The sequence below is a fragment of the Silurus meridionalis genome, chromosome 21 (genome assembly GCF_014805685.1).
Source record: "Silurus meridionalis isolate SWU-2019-XX chromosome 21, ASM1480568v1, whole genome shotgun sequence".
Classification (NCBI taxonomy): domain Eukaryota; kingdom Metazoa; phylum Chordata; class Actinopteri; order Siluriformes; family Siluridae; genus Silurus; species Silurus meridionalis.
In genome coordinates, this window is record NC_060904.1 from 13,854,157 (window position 1) to 13,872,189 (window position 18,033).

General features: G+C 37.9%; 1 protein-coding gene across 1 annotated transcript in view; it reads left to right on the plus strand.

The window, feature by feature from the left end:
• Window positions 1-18,033, plus strand: part of zfpm2a (zinc finger protein, FOG family member 2a) — a 165,216-nt gene that overhangs the window by 81,563 nt on the left and 65,620 nt on the right. Inside the window, exon 4 of the mRNA XM_046833397.1 lies at window positions 10,916-11,040. Coding sequence (XP_046689353.1) covers window positions 10,916-11,040 — 125 coding nt within the window. The remainder of the gene's footprint in view (window positions 1-10,915; window positions 11,041-18,033) is intronic.

The window sequence follows — 18,033 nt, forward strand, 5'->3', positions numbered from 1 at the left end:
ACTGAGTTTGAAACACGTGTGTATACAAATACCCCTAAGAATGGTGTACTGATCGTTTCTTGGTTTGTTTGTTTGTTTGATTGTTGTCGCTGATACAGTTTATGAAGTTGATGGAAATAAAAAAAATTATAAATTAATTATATATATATCGTGTATATACCGCATCAAATTTCCCGGCCCAAAAATGAGTTCCCTCTCAGACTCATAAACCCAATTCATGAAATCTAAACAGAATTTAAAGGAAAAATCGGTTTATTTGGGGGAAAGTATTAAATATAGGCACTGATATTACCACTAAAAGAAACAGGATTTAATTTATAATTTCATTCTGCAACTAGTCTTTTTTTTTAGAACCCAAGACTGAAGTCTGTTTGAAATTTGCTTCATATCGCATACACTATGATCCATTTTTACTACTAGAACCTTCTTGCAGTATATCGTAGTGCAGCTTATACTGCAATTACTTTTGTTAATTCTCCTTTCTTCTTGTATCAAATTTTCTGGCCCAGAAATGAGCTCTGTATTCAGACTCATTAAAACTAATCATGAAGCCTAATCAGAATTTAAAGGAAAAATCAGGTTAGTTTGAGGAAAGGGAAGAGTTTGTTAGAGCATTCTTTGCATTTTACCGCACAGGAAGTAGAAATCTTTGGGGGTGGGATGACACACTGCTGCTTGATATTGACTTGGTTTTCATGGTCATCTTTGTGCTTTGCCTTGTCCTGGTTACTGCTCCCTGTGAAAGTATGTGTAAAAAGTAGAATTTGACAGGAGAAAAATATATATTTTATAAGATACCATTGATACAGGTGTAATTACTTTTCATACGCCAGAGTGAATTTGATCACTCCTTCCATTCAAACCCAATTTACCTGCTGGACATCACAAGCACAGAGATTAAACACATAACTGCAGTCTTTACACCCTGCCTGCTGGGAAAGAAGGTTTTGTATCTCTGCACTTTGAACCCTTCAGAGGTTGCCTACTGATTAGGAGCATGACCTTGACCTTTCAATGCCCCGCCTAAGGTTTAGCTCCTCTATCAGCCTCATCTCCAGCCGTTTAAAAACTCCTCTCAGTGGGGGAAAAAAGTAGGTTTTTAATGCTGCTCTTATCCTAAACTGGATGAGAGGAAGAGAAAGAGAGGAGGGAAATAATCCCTAATCCATCTTATCTGTTGACTGTCAAACTGCTGGGGCTAAGACCTCGTCACAAAAGACAACTGGGTCAGGAGAGACAGGATTGGACTGGAGAGCTGGAGAAGCTATAATTGGCTGGAGAAGAAGGATGAAGAGAGCCTAATGACACGGCGGAGTTAAACCACACCTGTAAATACGCTCCAAACCGTCACCAGCGGCAAACTATAATTCTGAATTCACCCAAAAAAGCACTTATTCTGCATTATTAAACAAAAAATTATATATAGTGATACATATCACGTAGCATAGAAGTGAGCACGATTAAATAAATATTATATTTTATCCTTTCTGAAATAAAATGATAAAATGAGGTGATAAAGTGATCAAATGTACTGTTATTTATTATGTATTGATATTTATATTACTTCATATTCTTTTGATAAATTATACAACAGCTACTGCTAATAATAATAATATTAATAATAATAATTCATATATTACTATTAATAATTATTAATATATTAAAGAATATATTACAAAGCTTTTGCTTTCCTTTAAACATAAAATATTAACATTAGTTTCAAATAATATTTGTATATATTTAACTGTTACTACAACTACTACTACTACTAATAATAATAATAATATTAATAATAATAATAATAATAATAATAATAAAATATATCACAAAGCTCTTCTTTTCTTTAAACTAAATATTTACATTAGTTTCAAATAATATTTCTATATATTTTACTGTCACTACTACTACTACTACTACTAATAATAATATAATAATAATAATAATAATAATAATAATAACAATGGTACCATCTATTATTATTATTATTATTATTATTATTATTATTATTATTCACAATTATTTCAAATTTGACTACATTAAATGTAGCTGGAAGAAAATAAATTACAAAAAAAAAATCATTTTTGTAAATTCATAATTCACTTAAAATTCAGCATGAAAATGAAAGTTGTGTAAATGTTTATTCTGGGAGTGAAACTGTTTAAATATTCCTTTCAAAATGTAAAAATAGAAAGTAAATTTTTTCTTTCTAAAGGTAGCGTTTCAGAATGTTTAATAATTGTTTATGGAGCATTTTTTTTTTTACTGTGATATAGACATATTTCCGGTCTCCTTCCACAGTCTCTGCATTCTTGACGCTTCAGCTTAGACTCTGCATTCTGTGGCTGAAATCAGACGTACAATCGGAGCAAAATCGAAATGCGTGCGCGCTACTTCTTTCTACGTGTACACACTGTTAGTCATTTGTGCTGACAGCTGAGAAGAATTATATCCCTCACAAGCACTCTGAATATGTTACACTTCTCTGATAGTCAAATTTGTCGGTGGCGAGCGGCTGCCTGTCCTCTAGATGACGCTTGAGATACCGTGTCTGGCTTTTTTCGCTCTCATTTTATTTTTTCCATGGTCATTGTGACGGCCCGGCCGAGATTTTGGAGATTGTTGTCAGGACGTTTTTGCTGAAGCTTTGATGGAAATGAACTCGAAGGAAAACAAGCAGATTTGTATATTTTGTTTAGCAGCATTTATGGCTCATCTATATATACAGTATTAGAAATATATAATATAATATTCTACTAGTTTTTACATTTTTCTTGCTTCAGCAGATATAAATATAAATGGAAACATGGTGAATGCTGTACAGCCTTTTTAAATAGCGAGATAAAGAATTGCATTTTTTGCGTACCTGCTACTTAAATGTGCTTCTCTGAAAGATTCAACGGGGGGGTTATAGGGGGGCATGGCATGCTGCTATAGGAATATACTCAACAGTTGGAAACAATTCAATTCATTTTTATTTGTATAGTGCTTTTAACAATCAACATTGTCTCAAAGCAGATTTACACAGATGATGTGATAATGAATAAAAAAAATGAATATGTTCTTTATAAGTGTAAGTTTGTCCCTGATGAGCGAGCCGGTGGTGACTGTGGCAAGGAAAAACTACCCGAGATGGCATTAGGAAGAAACCTTGAGAGGAACCAGACTCAAGAGAGAACCTCATCCTCATCTGGGTTGCACCGAATGTCTATTTATTACAGATAAACGATGTTGCAGGGTGCAGTGATGGTGATCAGAAGCAAACTGTAGTCCTGAGTCAATGTAGCAGACTGTTGACATTAACTACAGTCCAAATCCATCCTCAAAGCACCCGTTTATGTGTTTAGATGACTCCATCTTAATTTGAAAATATTGTAAGTCACCATTTTTCTTTCTGTCACTATTTGATCCAGATTAAACCCATTCACACTGACTAAGAGTGTGTGAGGGAGAAAATGCTGGCAAGTTTGAGTGTTCGCAAGCTGCATCTATTTTTAGACTGTTAACTATCCCAAAAAATGTTTTGTGATTTGAAACTACACTATATGTACTATAGTATTGGGACACCTGACATAAGCATTTTTTTACCATACTGTATACAGTTCTTCCAACAAAGTATTACCACAAAGTGGGAGGCAAACATATGTATAGGATGCATCATTAACTACACTACACAAACAGATTCTTGTTTATTCGTCTCTTTCATTTTTGTATCATCATTACTTTAAGTTTAATTTCTTATTTATTATATGTAGTAAATAGTATAATATTTATCAAAGGAATCGAACCTCACCTTCATCCATGTGTTTTTATATATATATATATATATATAATATTATATAATATAATATTATCGTCTGCCACCTAAACTCTTTATGCAGATGCTCACTTTTTGGTAGAAAAATCTTTTTTGTTTTTTGTCTCATTCACTACAAATTTTTTTTCTAGTGTTGGAAAATGGACTGGACAGTCAAAACTTCCTCTCCCAAGAATGAAATTTGAGTCCAGCGAAAGGATTTGGTCAAAGATATCGCACAGAAAGAGGAAAAGAGCTGGGGTTAGAGTGAAAGAAAGAGAAGCAGGAAAAGAAGAGCGAGAGAGGGAGAGAAAACGAGGGCGAGAGGTAAAAAGGTCCTCTTCTGTTTTAACACAAGTGTCTGAACAGGAGATAATGGCGGAGACTGTGGGATATAAATGATGCATTTGCTTCTTTCGGCCCCGATAATGGTGGTTTTGGGGGAAGGGGGGAGTTCATCGCTCTCTTATCAAAGCGCTCTGACATTTCTCCTTCAGCTGTAAAATTTCATATCGCATATCTCCCTTTTTTTTGAGCTCGAAAGCCCTTTTTGTGGAGCAGTACAACCCACATTCCATTTCTGCCCTATATGCTTTGGCCGGTATATTAATTTAGGGTCCTGTGTTGCCCCACTATAGTGATGGTCTCGATAGCTAGAACATCGTTTCCACTTTTCTTATGAATCGAATGAGTTTTAGAAACGAGATATCTGTGAGTATTTTATAACAAACTGGTGTAAGCGTTCAGTTTCAGTGTTTGTTTATGATACACAGTATCATAGTAGTGGATATTTGTGCTCCTAATGATTACAATAATGTAACATAGATTTTATAATAGAGTTATTATTCTTTATTGTAACCACAATGTTATGTTTGCCACTTTGTACCTGACTTTATTATAAAAAAAAGTGAAAAGAAAACAAGATTTTGACAATTTTGACTATATTGACAACTCATTTTATTTATACAATATAAAAAATTTCCATATAAGAACACAATAAAAAAATTCTATCAAAAATATAGGGTAAAAGAAACAGCATATTATGCAAATGAAGCTGCACATTACATCATTCCCTAGCCTTTATTTAGTTTTATTTTTTTATTTTTTTATTTTAGATTTTTTTCCCATGTCCTTTCTAATTTGGTCCTGCTTTTCCACCCACCAGCTAACTCACACTCTATCATATGACAGCTTTCAACTGTCAAGCGTGGGCTACTCATGTGTGACCCCAAATTCACATTAAGCCAACATTTGTATATTTTCAGTATATGAAGCTATCTACAGTACCCTCTTCCACATACCAGATGCCCAATACTGGCTAGTGTCAGTGACCGCGGAGACAGAGTACGCCCCCTCTAGCCAATTTTGTTCCTTTGGTTCTTGGCCATGGATGACTGTTAAGGCTTGTTAAGGTTTACACATTTGGTCTCAATGTGTGTCTTGATTGTCTGTTTTCATTTGATCGAAATATACCATCCTGTAAATATTTGGAAACAGATTTTAGACAAGCATTAAGTATTAAAGTGGTACCCAGGACTCTGGGACTCTGGTACGGGAGCCCGACCTTGGACCTTTTTGATTTGTGTTGCACTTGTGGTCCTGAGGTTCTTGTATGAATATGATGCTATAGATCTTTATACGAGGTGGTCTCCAAAGGTTTTGAGAATAGCAGTGTTTATTTATGTACGTTTACCCACTTCAAACTAGTCCCCCTGCACAGCAATACAGTGCTCTCAGTGTTCCTGCCACTTTTCTTTCAAATCGTGTCTAGCAAATTCTGTGATTAGCTGGATCTTTATCTTCGGGAAGAGGGCAAAATCCACAGGATAGCAAATACCACCTGTCGCACTGCCTCCTATGTTAAGGATGATGTCTTCTGGCACACTGACTTAAAAAGGTCGGTGCTCCCTGTGACTGTGCGAAAACGTTTTGATACTACCCTCGTATATGACCAGGGAAAACAATAAAATGGCAACTCGCACCATTTGAAATAGGATATCTTTCCTTGTCACTCGAGTGGTACCATTAAGGGTATATCTTTTTCTACGTTTTGTATGTCTTTTTTTGTAGAAAGATGCATGTGAGGTGACCTTTTAATTGACTTCCAAAGAAAATTAGTTCTTAAGGTCCAAATATGTAACTCAGATCATTTTTAAGGACATGCAAAAGCCACTACAGGTGTTTGCTTGATGAAACCAACATATGGACAATACTCCGAGGGTGTATGATAATGGGGAACTAGACATGCTGCCTCTTTAGGTCCAGTTACATATGACAGTTTGCTTGAGCACAGTCTGTCTGTTTGGTTACTGTAGGACATATAGGTCATTCTGAAAATTCTTTATACCACATTACAACACTACTAGAATAATTGATAGGGTTTTAATGATAAAAAATGATCTCCCAAACCATTTCATCAGCAACGATGAACCAAACAGATGCCTACGTGAAGCATCTTTTTGAGGGTGCTATCGAGAAAAGAATCTGCCCCCCAAACAAAAGGGTCTATTCATACCTCTGCCAAGTATCTGCGGAGGGAAGGGGCAGGCTTTGGAGACGAGCGACAGATGATGATCTTATCAAGGGAGGAGGGGAGCGATGGAAGGATTTAGGGGTGGACCAGAAAGCTTGCTCTTTGGTCAAATTCTCAGCTGCTCCATTCCAGGATTGTGGCATTTTTCTACTTGATGATGACAGACCTGTGGAGGGGCCTTGTGACGCATGAACAAATGGAAAGGGTGGTAAAGTGTAAGCTGTGATCAACATTTCTGTATTTTTAAAAGCTATTATTTATATTCTACTAATAAATGGCACCTCCATACAGTAGCTTGACTGCTGCACACAGTCAGAAATCTTCTGACAGATTTAGGCCTGGGATTATAGGAACCTTTTAGGAATTTTTAATCGGAAATTCGTCTCAGATGGTTAAATCGTGGCCAAAATTTTTACAAGATTCCTAAACTGCATTGTGGAAGTGGCATCAGGACTGATTGCATAGCCCAGAGCATTATTTAGACTTCACCCAGGTACAATGCACTGCATCAGGTCTAACTCCACCTTCTGGGTTTTTAGGTTCAATTCTGTCTAAGGTACTGTATAAGGAGCTCTTTGAGGGGTTATCACAGAGTTTCCTACTTATCGCCCTTTGATTTAGTCTCTTTGTGAGATGTGTTAAATCGGTAAAACATTGTTCCTATAACCACTCAAACAGCCTGAAGAAAAAAAAGTCCCCCTGCCCTTTAGATTGTAGTTTTAAATGGTCTACCGGTCAGAGTGAGCAATCTTGTCACAACTATTTCTGACCTTGGCGAGCCAGTGGCCTATGCCACATCATTCTTCACGGGCTCACGAGCTAACATCTCCAAACATGCAGACACACACACACACACACACAGATCTGACCGCACATGCTGGTGATAAGACGTCGTTGGATGACACCACTGTTTATTTCTTGGCAGTGTATCTGGAATGGAGATGGCTGTCTGGAAAGTGGCAGCATTTTCCCAGCCTTCTCCATGATGGATCAGTGTAGATATTCTCCTGCCATATATAAATATATATAAACCACAAAGACGACATCTAAGCACATTTGAGGAAATAAACAAGGTGTTGATTATGCGTCCTGGTCACAATAGTGTACTCTCTCCTTGCGGGTTTGTTTCGAATCCACAACAGCTGGGTGGAAGCGGTCTTGGAACAGTCCACAAACGACTGGCAGACGATCACAATCCGACTCCAAATACCCCCCCGTGCCACATGCAGAGCTCCAACCAGATGCATGGATGCACACCAACTTGCGGCAAGAACCACACCAAAAGTGTCAAACAGAGGCAAAACGGAGCATGTTTGTTTGGTTTGGAGGCCAGGAGGTCTAATCACACTAGGAACACACTTGGATGTATGGTAAGGTTTTGTGTGAAGATGATAAAATCTGGCAATTATCTTGCAGTAGCATCACAAGAGATCTTAAGTAGTGTACAGAACCTTAGCTTTGATACCTCTGTTTGGTGCGCTAAAGTACAGATTGCTATACTAAGCTTGACTAATCCTCACAGATGTAAAGATTCGTATCTCAGATGGCTGATAACCCTGGCGAAACGTTGTCATTCATTTGACAAGAACACAACGCTACAAGGTTGTCAATTTATTCCAAAATGCTACAAGACCTACAGTAAAGTAGAGCCCTGCTCGAACCCTATACCCGCTCACTCCTGAATTTCTGACCTATGCCGCCCGCTCCCGCAATTTTTGTTTCCAAGCTAATAAAGATTGTGTGACTGCAAAGGTAAACCCGCCCACTCCCGTGAGATTTCCGTTGGGTCTCGTGTGAACCGTGTTCGACGAAGAAGAATGCATGTAGAGAGTCACTCAGCAAAACTATACACTAGAATAATGACCAGCACAGCCAGCAGACCGTCAACCACAACTACTTGACAGTTTCTCATTAAGATCCAATGCGAATTAGGTCCATAAAAGACAGCTGACTAATTTGGTGACCTACTTTTTAAATCTCACCGATCATGCTGTCGCCATAGACATCAGTCATTTACATATGATGGCAAGCTCGTCAGCGACCTGTGGGATGCATGTCATTATCAAGGCGGGTGTGATATTTAGCAAACAAGTCACCTTATGCATGAGCAAGGGGAACGGCAGAGAATTTCCATACCGGCAAACCGACAAGGCCGAGTCTTGGTGATACATGGCTGATATTTAAATAGAGAAAAGTAGCCCTAGAGTAGGTCAGTAAAAAGTTCAGGGTTATTGACGCTCCTTTAGTCTTATAAAGAGCGTGCAGGATTAAGGATCTTTAAAGTAACTAATACAGTATTTCATATAAACCGATGAGGCATAACATTATGACCACCGGCCTAATATTGTGTTGGTCCGTCTTTTGCTGCCGAAACAGTCCTGAACCATCGAGCATCAACAGCATTAACTTCTTCAGCAGTTTAAGCTACAGGAGTACCACACAGACCAGCCTTCGCTCCCCACGTACATCAGTGAGCCTCGGCCGCCCACGACCCTGTTTACCACTGCTTCTTCCTTGGAGCACTTGTGATAGATACTGAGTACTGCAGACCGGGAAGAGCCAATGAGAGCTGCAGTTTTGGAGATGCTCTGACCCAGTCGTCTAGCCGTCACAATTTGGCACTTGTCAAACAAAAAAATCGCTTGCCCATTTTTCCTGCTTTTAACACATCAACTTTGAGGACAAAATGTTCACTTGCTGCCTGATAAATATATTCACCCACTAACAGGTGCCATGATGAAGAGATAATCAGTTTTCTTCACTCAGTGGTCATAATGTTATAATGTCATAATGCGTGGTACAGTGTCTGGGTTCAGTTTGAAGAGTAGATTATTATTTTTCCATTGACTGCCCATTGACAAGGAATACAATTGCGGAAGGATTGACAAGGAATACAATACAATTTTGATCATCACCATGGAAAGAAAGCAATGCCAGAGGACGTTTGTGAGTCCTCTGGTCGCACTGGAGTATAAAGAACAGCTAATCAGGACTAATATCTAATAACTTTCTTTATTTTGATCCATACAAAACATGGCCCGGATACACCGATTCTGAGCTGCATATGTCTACTCCCCCTCCATTCCTTCTGGATGGCATGAGACGGAGATGCAGTTATCATAACTGTTTGATTTATAGACATAAAAAAAAAAATAAGTACTCTAAATTAGCCAGATAAGATAGCGAGGCTCGGGAGCTAGCGAAGCGTTAGCTGCAGCACAGCTAATTAAGGCTGAGATCTGCACAGCTCTAACAAGAGGCCTTGGCCCCTTCCTGGAAAAACAGAAATAGAGCCCGTAGAGGCAGCCAGAATGCCTGTAATGTTTCAGCGAGGATTTATCAGCAAGGGGGAGGCGCGCGTTCAGAAGAGGTTAGCATCCTGTCGCTTCGATAAAGTCCATCTGATGGTGAGCCGCTACGAGGACAGGTGGACACAGCATGGAGTTTGTGTCATACACACTCACCAGTCTCTGTCTTTCTTTCTCTTACTGCTAAGGAAAGAGGCCCATTACAAGAATTAGCAAAGAATTTCACTGCATACTCACAGGTGCCAGGTTGTTTCATGATTAGCAAACAGTATGTAAGAGGAAAAGTGATCCCGGATCAAACACGATCTTTAACAAGGACAAGTGCACATGGGCCATCATGATATCTGATTTGCATTCGAATTCCTGATTTCGCTTTGAAAGCAAATGAACATTGTTATTCAATTATTACCTTCACTTCATTTGAGTGGTAAGGGCCTTGCTCAGGGGCCCAGCATTGACAGCTTGATGGTGGTGGGATTTGAACTCACACATTTTTTATTCACATTCCAACTCCTTAATAACTCCTATAAGTAAAAAATTATATTTTTAAATATATATATATATATATATATATATATATATATATATATATATATATATATATATATATATATATTTTTTTTTTAGATTGGAAATAAATCAATCATATGGTAGCCATGGAAACCAAATTCACTGACACACCACTGTATACAGTTTAACTATGAACAAATGAATCGATTTTATATATACAGTATTCCAAATACTTTATTCTTGTGCATTAGAAAAACAGTTGATTTATAGCAATTTTAGCTTGTGTTTCTACATAATGTGCAATAATTCATTGTAACTTTTCAAACGTTTTTCAACTTCACTTGGTTTCCTCTTGGGCTTGCGTTAGTATATTGTGGTGTTTCGCAGCATTTCCTCCAGTTTCTCGGCTACTTTTGACCTAAAACGATTTCAGTAGGTGGACTGGCAGCTTTAAACTTCCCCCAGGTGTGAATGGTGTCCAAGTTCAAAGGTGGAAATCCGATTTTTTTTGTTTTTATGAGATTTGCTCTCACTTGAAATAGGAGATAATAAAAAGGGTCTGGATTTTTTATTTTTAACCCATAACATTTTATTACATAAAACACATAAAATACATCTAAAAAAACAGAATAAATAAAATAACGAAATACCGAAAATAATGTAACGAAATAACGAAAAAAAAATTGTTACTGATATTCTTGCAAATTAGAATGTAGGACATACGATAGCATGATGGATGAAACTCACCCCAAGTTCTGCTTTGTCTCACAGGAGAACTAGACCTGCTGAACAAAGAGGGCGAGCGGCGAGTTCAGAGTCGTCAGCAACTTCCCGTAGGGACCACCTGGGGGCCGTTCGATGGCAAGATCGAGATGAGCACCGACGGAACAAACCTGGTATGTTCCCTTTTTTTATTATTATTCTTTGCTACTTCCGTCTGTGATAGAAGAGTGTCTGCAAGAGTGAAAGGGAAAGTTTATAGGACTGTGGTGAGACCTGAGATGCTGTATGGTTTGGAGACAGTGACATTGAGTAAAAGTCAGGAGGTGGAGCTGGAGGTAGCAGAGCTGAAGATGTTGAGGTTTTGTTGGGAGTGACGATGGACAGCATTAGAAATGAGTTTATTAGAGGGACAGCGCATGTAGGACGTTTTGTAGACAAGATGAGTGAGGTGAGATTTAGATGGTTTGGACATGTGCAGAGGAAGGACATGGGGTACATCAGTAGGAGAATGCTGAGGATGGAGCCACCAGGAAGGAGGAAAAGAGGAAGGCCAAGGAGGAGGTTAATGGATGTGGTGAGGAAAGACATGCAGGTAGTTGGTTTAAAAGATGCAGATGTAGAGGACAGGGGAGTATGAAGACGGATGATCCGCTGTGGCGACCCCTAATGGGAGAAGCCGAAAGAAGAAGAAGACTTCCGCCAACTGCGCTAAGACGGATTTTAGTGGAGGATGTGCTAAGCTTTTTCTGTGGCAATAAGGATAGATTCTGCAAAATAATGCCTTGCGTTGTGGAACCCAGTGTACGAACTTGAACGCACGGTTTACGCCACGTGTACAAGGCAGCACGCTTTAGTGTGTTTGAAAGTGCATTTCAGATCAGAGTTGCGTATCAAGTTTGAAGACTTTCAGAAAAATAAATGCCTTTGAGTCTCAAAATCAGCCATAATTAATCGATGCATGGACAAAAGTATTGGGACACTTGACTTTTCCAGCCAAACGTGGTCCTTCCCCAAACCTGCTTATTGTACAGAATGTCTATGGAATGTAGTGACATAAAATATTCTCTTTACTTAAACTTGGAAACCCAAAACTGTTCCAGCAGGACAATGCCCATTTGCACAAAGAAAGCTCCATAAAAATACACTTTACATGGTTTGGTGTGGAAGCTCTTGATTGGCCTGTTATTGAGCTCTGACCTCATTCCTACTGAACACCCTTTTTTGTTGAAAGATTTAGTACTTAAATCCTCGCTTTCCAAATGTCCAACCCGTTCACTGCCAGAATCGTGTTCTTTTTTTTTTTTTCCTCGAACTTTCTTTCATTTCCTATTTCTGCTTTTTAGAAAGTTCCCGGCACGGGAACGTTCGAGCCGGTTATGCCGAGTTAATGAAGAGCGAGCACGAGAGGGAGAAGGAAGAAGAAAAAAAAAACCCTCCCATGACATTCGAACACAAACCAAACACATGGCTGCGACTGTCTCCGAGTCAAATTGGCCTCCAACAGAAGCATTTGAAGTGGCTCTATTTTAACCAGTTAATCTGCATATTTAATGACTAAGTGCTTTAATTGGTGAATGTTGAGTTGAGGCCAAGGCTTGATCGAACAGAAATTATGATCTCTTATATTTGATGGTAATTTTCAGACTTTCTTTGAACAAAAAAAAAACATGTGTTAAGTTTTCTATAACTGAGGTGATAAAGAGAAAAAGAGAGTATGTTCACCCTGCTTCTATTAAATAGAGATAAATTAAAAAACACTTATTAAAAATGGTAACATCTCAAATTTATAATGTAGTTAAATGAGGTAGTGTCAATGTGGAGTTTGGTCTCTGAAGGTCTTATTCTTTGGGATTCCTTCAGTGTATGACTTATTTTCCATTCTGAATATAAATAATATTTTTGCTGTATTTGTACTGTACAGTGATGCCAAACAAATTAGAACAGGAACCTGAAGCGACGTGCCGGTCAGTGTGATTTATTTATTTATTTTTTGTTTTGACATGGTTTTCTGCTGAGCACAGTTGTAAAGAGTTGTAATTTTGGTTTTTATAGTCAGTTGAAACCAGTCTTCTCTTCTGATCTCTCCGAACACGAACTAGGCATTTGTGCCTGCGTAAATGTCGCTTGATGGAAGATTTATTAACACTCTGTGCATACTCTAATAGTTGTTGTGGGTCAAAATTCCCAGGAGACAGTGGTGAATGAAGTACACAATCCATGTACTTGAGCTAAAGTACAGATACAGTAGGTAAAATATTACTCCAGTAAAAAAAAGTGCTTTGCCTTCAAATGTACTTAAGTATTATAAGTATCTACAGATAAATAAAAAGAACAACTGATTTATCAAAATGTAGTTGAGTAAAAAGTACGATATTTTGCTTTGAAATGTAGTAAAAAGGTTAAAGTCTCCCCAAATGTAAATACTACAGTAATGTACAGATACATAAAAAAGGTATTTTAGTACAGTAACAAATTACAGCCAGAAGACCAGCAGATTCTGAAATACTAAAACTGGTATATGTGCTCTTATTGAGGTAGACAGTTTATATCTAATCTATGTCTAATATAATCTGATTAAAATGTCCTGAACGTCATATAAACCCTACCATAAGTGGACGAATTTTTATAATTTTTTGTACTCAAAAGCCTTTGATAAGCCTTCTATTATATCAGAGTTTCTTATAAATGAAGTCAGAAGATCATGGCGATTCCGCCGTTCTTGCACACTGTGCTAAATTGTCATGTCTTTATGAAAAGGTGACCCTTATCTATTTGGAATTTCGAAACCGGTTAAAAGAACGCGTGACCCCGACCGCTTGAAAAATCGCACCGCCATTCCAAATGGGTTTGATCGAATACGCCGAGGTAACCAGGCGATCATGGACTCGACTCGGGCGGTCGGTGGAACCTGAGCCGCCACCTGGCTACGTCTTCGTCTCAATATCAGCTGATAATGAGAACGCGATCGCTCGATAGGCGCGAAGGCGGTAGGTTGTGGGTTCAGTTCGGACGGATCGGCACCGTCACGGGAGATGGTCGAGCAAATATTGAGGTTCGTGCGGGCCAGCAGTGAAAATATGAGTCTGATAGATGGGGAAAAAAGGATGTGGGTCGAAGCAGAGAGAGTGGATTAATGTCACCTCCTCAGATAGTGATGAAATTGGCGAGAGAGAAAGACAGTAGAGGCAGAGTGAGTAAGAGTCCATAAGTAGAGATGTAGCATATCAAAGTAAATGAATGCAGCTGTATGTATGTATGTGTATGTATATATATATATATATATATATATATATATATATATATATATATATATATATATATATATATATATATATATATTCTCTAAATATCTGCAATATTACATTATATTGCATATAGTAACTAAGGCTGATGCGATTCGTATCTCGATGTATAGCCAATGATATGATACATCAAAGATATCTACAGTATGAAGCAGCTACCGATTCGATGTGATACGATTCACCGCTATTGCGATGCCGTGCGATCCGATTTCAATTCAACACAATACAGTGGATAGAAAATCTGATGCTATGCAATTCAATATGGTACAGATAGTTTAACAAATTTGTTCAATTTACCTTTAATTATATTAATCTATGTGAAGACACTGATCATGTTAATGATTTTTCACAATAATTATCAACAATGTTTTAACAAGGTAGGAAACAGAAAAATATCAATATGCAAAACTTTATTTCTATAAATCTCTGCACTACGTTGCATCATTTGTGCCGATTATCAATTACGTAACATATGAAAATCAACTTGGTTGCTACAGCTAGCAACAGCTAGCTTTAACCAAACCAATAAAAAGATTTAACGTTTTTTTTTTTTTTTTTTAGATTGTCATTTTCAAATTCACACCCATACAAGTGTGATTTTAAAAAAGAATAACAAAAAAAAAATGTAATGCAGCTCACTGGTAAGTGGCGGTATGGTGAGCTATTTTTAGAAAAGGCCTGCGGGTGACTCATGTGGTCCTTGCGGGCGACCTGGTGCCCGCTGGCACCATGTTGATGACCCCTGGTCTAGAATAAATAGAATGAATAGAAATTTCACGCATTCAGTTATAGTTAGACATAAATAAATTGGTTTTTACTGATGTTAAAAAAAAACACAATGCATCTTGATTCAAATGTCAACTTGTATCCAATGCACACTTTTTAACTTTTCTCTGTTAACTTTTATGCCAATGCACCAATGCGAATCAGTGTTTTTTTTACCATCCCTAGTGTAAAGTAACTTGGCAACCCAAAACACATGATGTGTTTTAGATTATTTTTTACTTTCGTTTTTATTATTATTTCCTGCACTAATATGATCCCTGACAATTGTTATTTAAAAGAAATCAACGATTAGGTAGAAATTTCATAGTTTTCCAATAACAGCACATTCTGAAATGGTTTCTTCCTCTTTTAATTTGCTACCTTTCCACTGCTAACAGTTATTCATATAAGAAGACATGAATCAGTCATCAGTCATCAGCTTGACCTTGGTTACAAAACACTGACACAAGAGACTCCTTCCTTCCTTCATTATATAACTATTTCTTGTTATTATAAATCCGGTGCTTCTCAGCACACGTCTGCTTTTATGTGATCGCTCTGAGATTCATTACCCGTGATTACAAGCAGCTTCTGCACCGCAAACACTCCTCATTTAGTCGAGACTTACAATCTTATATCTAGCCATAAAAATCTTATTAATCTATTTCAAGAATGAAATACTATGCAAGAGCAGATCATGTAAGATCGTTATGATTGTTTTACGATTATAAATGTCTTAATGCCTTAATAAATTTTTTTACTTAGTTCTTTAAAGCTTAAAATTGATTTTACCCACACGTTGAGCTTAATTACTATCAGAGACCTCATACGAGGCCTTTTATCTTTAAAGACTTTATTTTAGCTTTAATAACTGGTTTTAAAGTTGCCCAGTAAAGAAATTACTCAATAATCACACCTGGGACTTGTATATAATGATGATGATTCTTAAATAAAATGGAATTCTTTTTTCTTGTTCACTGGTTTTAAGATCTTTTCACACAAATTAAGAGAAGCAAACTGGTAAAAAAAAAAAAAAAAAAAAGGAACAAGCTCGTTCTAGGAACGTTTGAATGTTTTTTTTTAAGGAATTTTGTTTGTTTTCTTATTTGAAGTGTGATTACCTAGTGTGATTATCTTATTGGACTGGCAGATCATGTGATTGTTTCTAGTCTGTATTTTTTTAAATCATGCATTAATTTCTTATATTTAGATGGGTTTTTTTGCATTGTGGCATCATTGCAGTCGATGCTGCCCTGCCATTAAAGTTAGCATAACTTGAATTGGTGAGAGAGAGAGAGAGAGAGAGAGAGAGAGAGAGAGAGAGAGAGAGAGAGATTGTAAAATGAAGACTGAAAGAGGTAGAGTAAGTGGTGTACAGAGAAAGACTGAGGGCATGTAAAGGATGTGATGAAGTGAACAAAGACACGGTGGACACTTGAAGTTTACCAAGGTCCCAGCAAAACATGACACTGTGTACGCAAGTGTGTGTGTGTTTGTGCGTGTGAGTGTGTTTGCAGGTGGGTAAATGATCCGTTCAAATGATTTATGAGTCAGAGAGTCACTGCTCGCAAACGTTCCGGATATCGATTTAATACAGCGAAGTGTTTACTGTGATGCCGTCGGAAATAGGACTGTATGGCAGCGTTTCCTGGCCATTGCACAGTTAATCATATTTGTATTATATTAAATTAATTCTTTCCTTTTTTATCCTTCATTCAAATTGAAAGCCAATAAAATGTGAATAACACAATAACTAATATGAGAAAAGTTTGTGGTCACCTGACCCTAAGATTTTGTATGTGCATCTTATTCCGCATTTAGTCCCCATTAACTTCCACCCTTCTGGGAAGATGTTCCACTGCATTTTAGGGTGGAGATTTCTGCTTGATCAGTTACCCAAGTGTTATTTAAGTTAGGTGAGGAGGCCTGGAGTGCAGTCAGAGTTTCAATTCATTTCAAAGGTGTGCAGTAGAGCTGAGGTCAAAGCTTTATAGCAGGACACTCAATTTATTTCAATTCATTTTTATTTGTGTAGAGCTTTTTACAATCAACATCGTCTCAAAGCAGCTTTATACAGATAAAGCGGTTGTGAGGTTGTGTAAAAGGTTTTATAAAAGAATGTGTAAGTTTATTGCCTATAAGTTTGTTCCATATTATAATAATAATAATAACCAGACTCAAAAGGGAACCCATCCTTGTCTGGGTTATCTGGGGGCACTGAACGTCCATACATTGAGTGCATTCATTACACTCAAGATCTTTCAGTCTGACCCATGCAATATCTTCATGGAGCTGGAAATTTTAAAGCTACACAATTGTATGCCTCCGAATTTGTGGTAACTGTTACCACATATGGCTGGAAAATTCGCAATACTTTCGTCCGTATAGTGTATTTTCAAGGTCGATTATTCTTGTTTGTTTTTTAACAAGCAATGAAACCCGGTAATGGACAAGAGTGTTTTCCAAACGTTAGGGTGTCCGTAGGCTTAATTTGAAGTTCGGCAATCAAAAACCCAACCTCCACCCAATTTTAAATCGAGCATAAGTAGAGAAGGGTGTCTGGGATTTCTGCTGAAAATGTCACTCTTGCGAATAAAATGTCTGCTTTTTGTATACTCAGCACACATTAAGTTCTCGTCCAGACCTTTCCACTCGAGCGCTTTCGCTCAGACTTTTCTCACCAACACCCCCCCCACCCCCGCCTTTTTTTTTCCTCCCGATTTCGTCCGAGTGAATGAGAATCAGAACTGGCCGTCCTGCCCTGCACCCTGCACAATTTCTCCACCTCACTCTCCTGTTCTCCCGTTAGTTTGCTGTTCGTTTTCCAGCTCTCTGTCTCTCTCATATCCCGCAGATCAATGGGGTCATTAGAGCCCAATTACCCATCAGGCCTCGTCCAGGTGAGCCACGAGCTCTTTCTGTCTCTCTCTCTCTCTCCCTCACACACACACACATTCACACACCTTCTCTCGAATTAACACAAATTAATGATGACACTGGGATATAAATGTCTGCTGAGCGCTGGTCGGTATGCCAATGCAGGTCGAAGTTATCGAGTAGCAGGTGTCTCCATCAAGGTAATTACGGGGCCTGGACTTA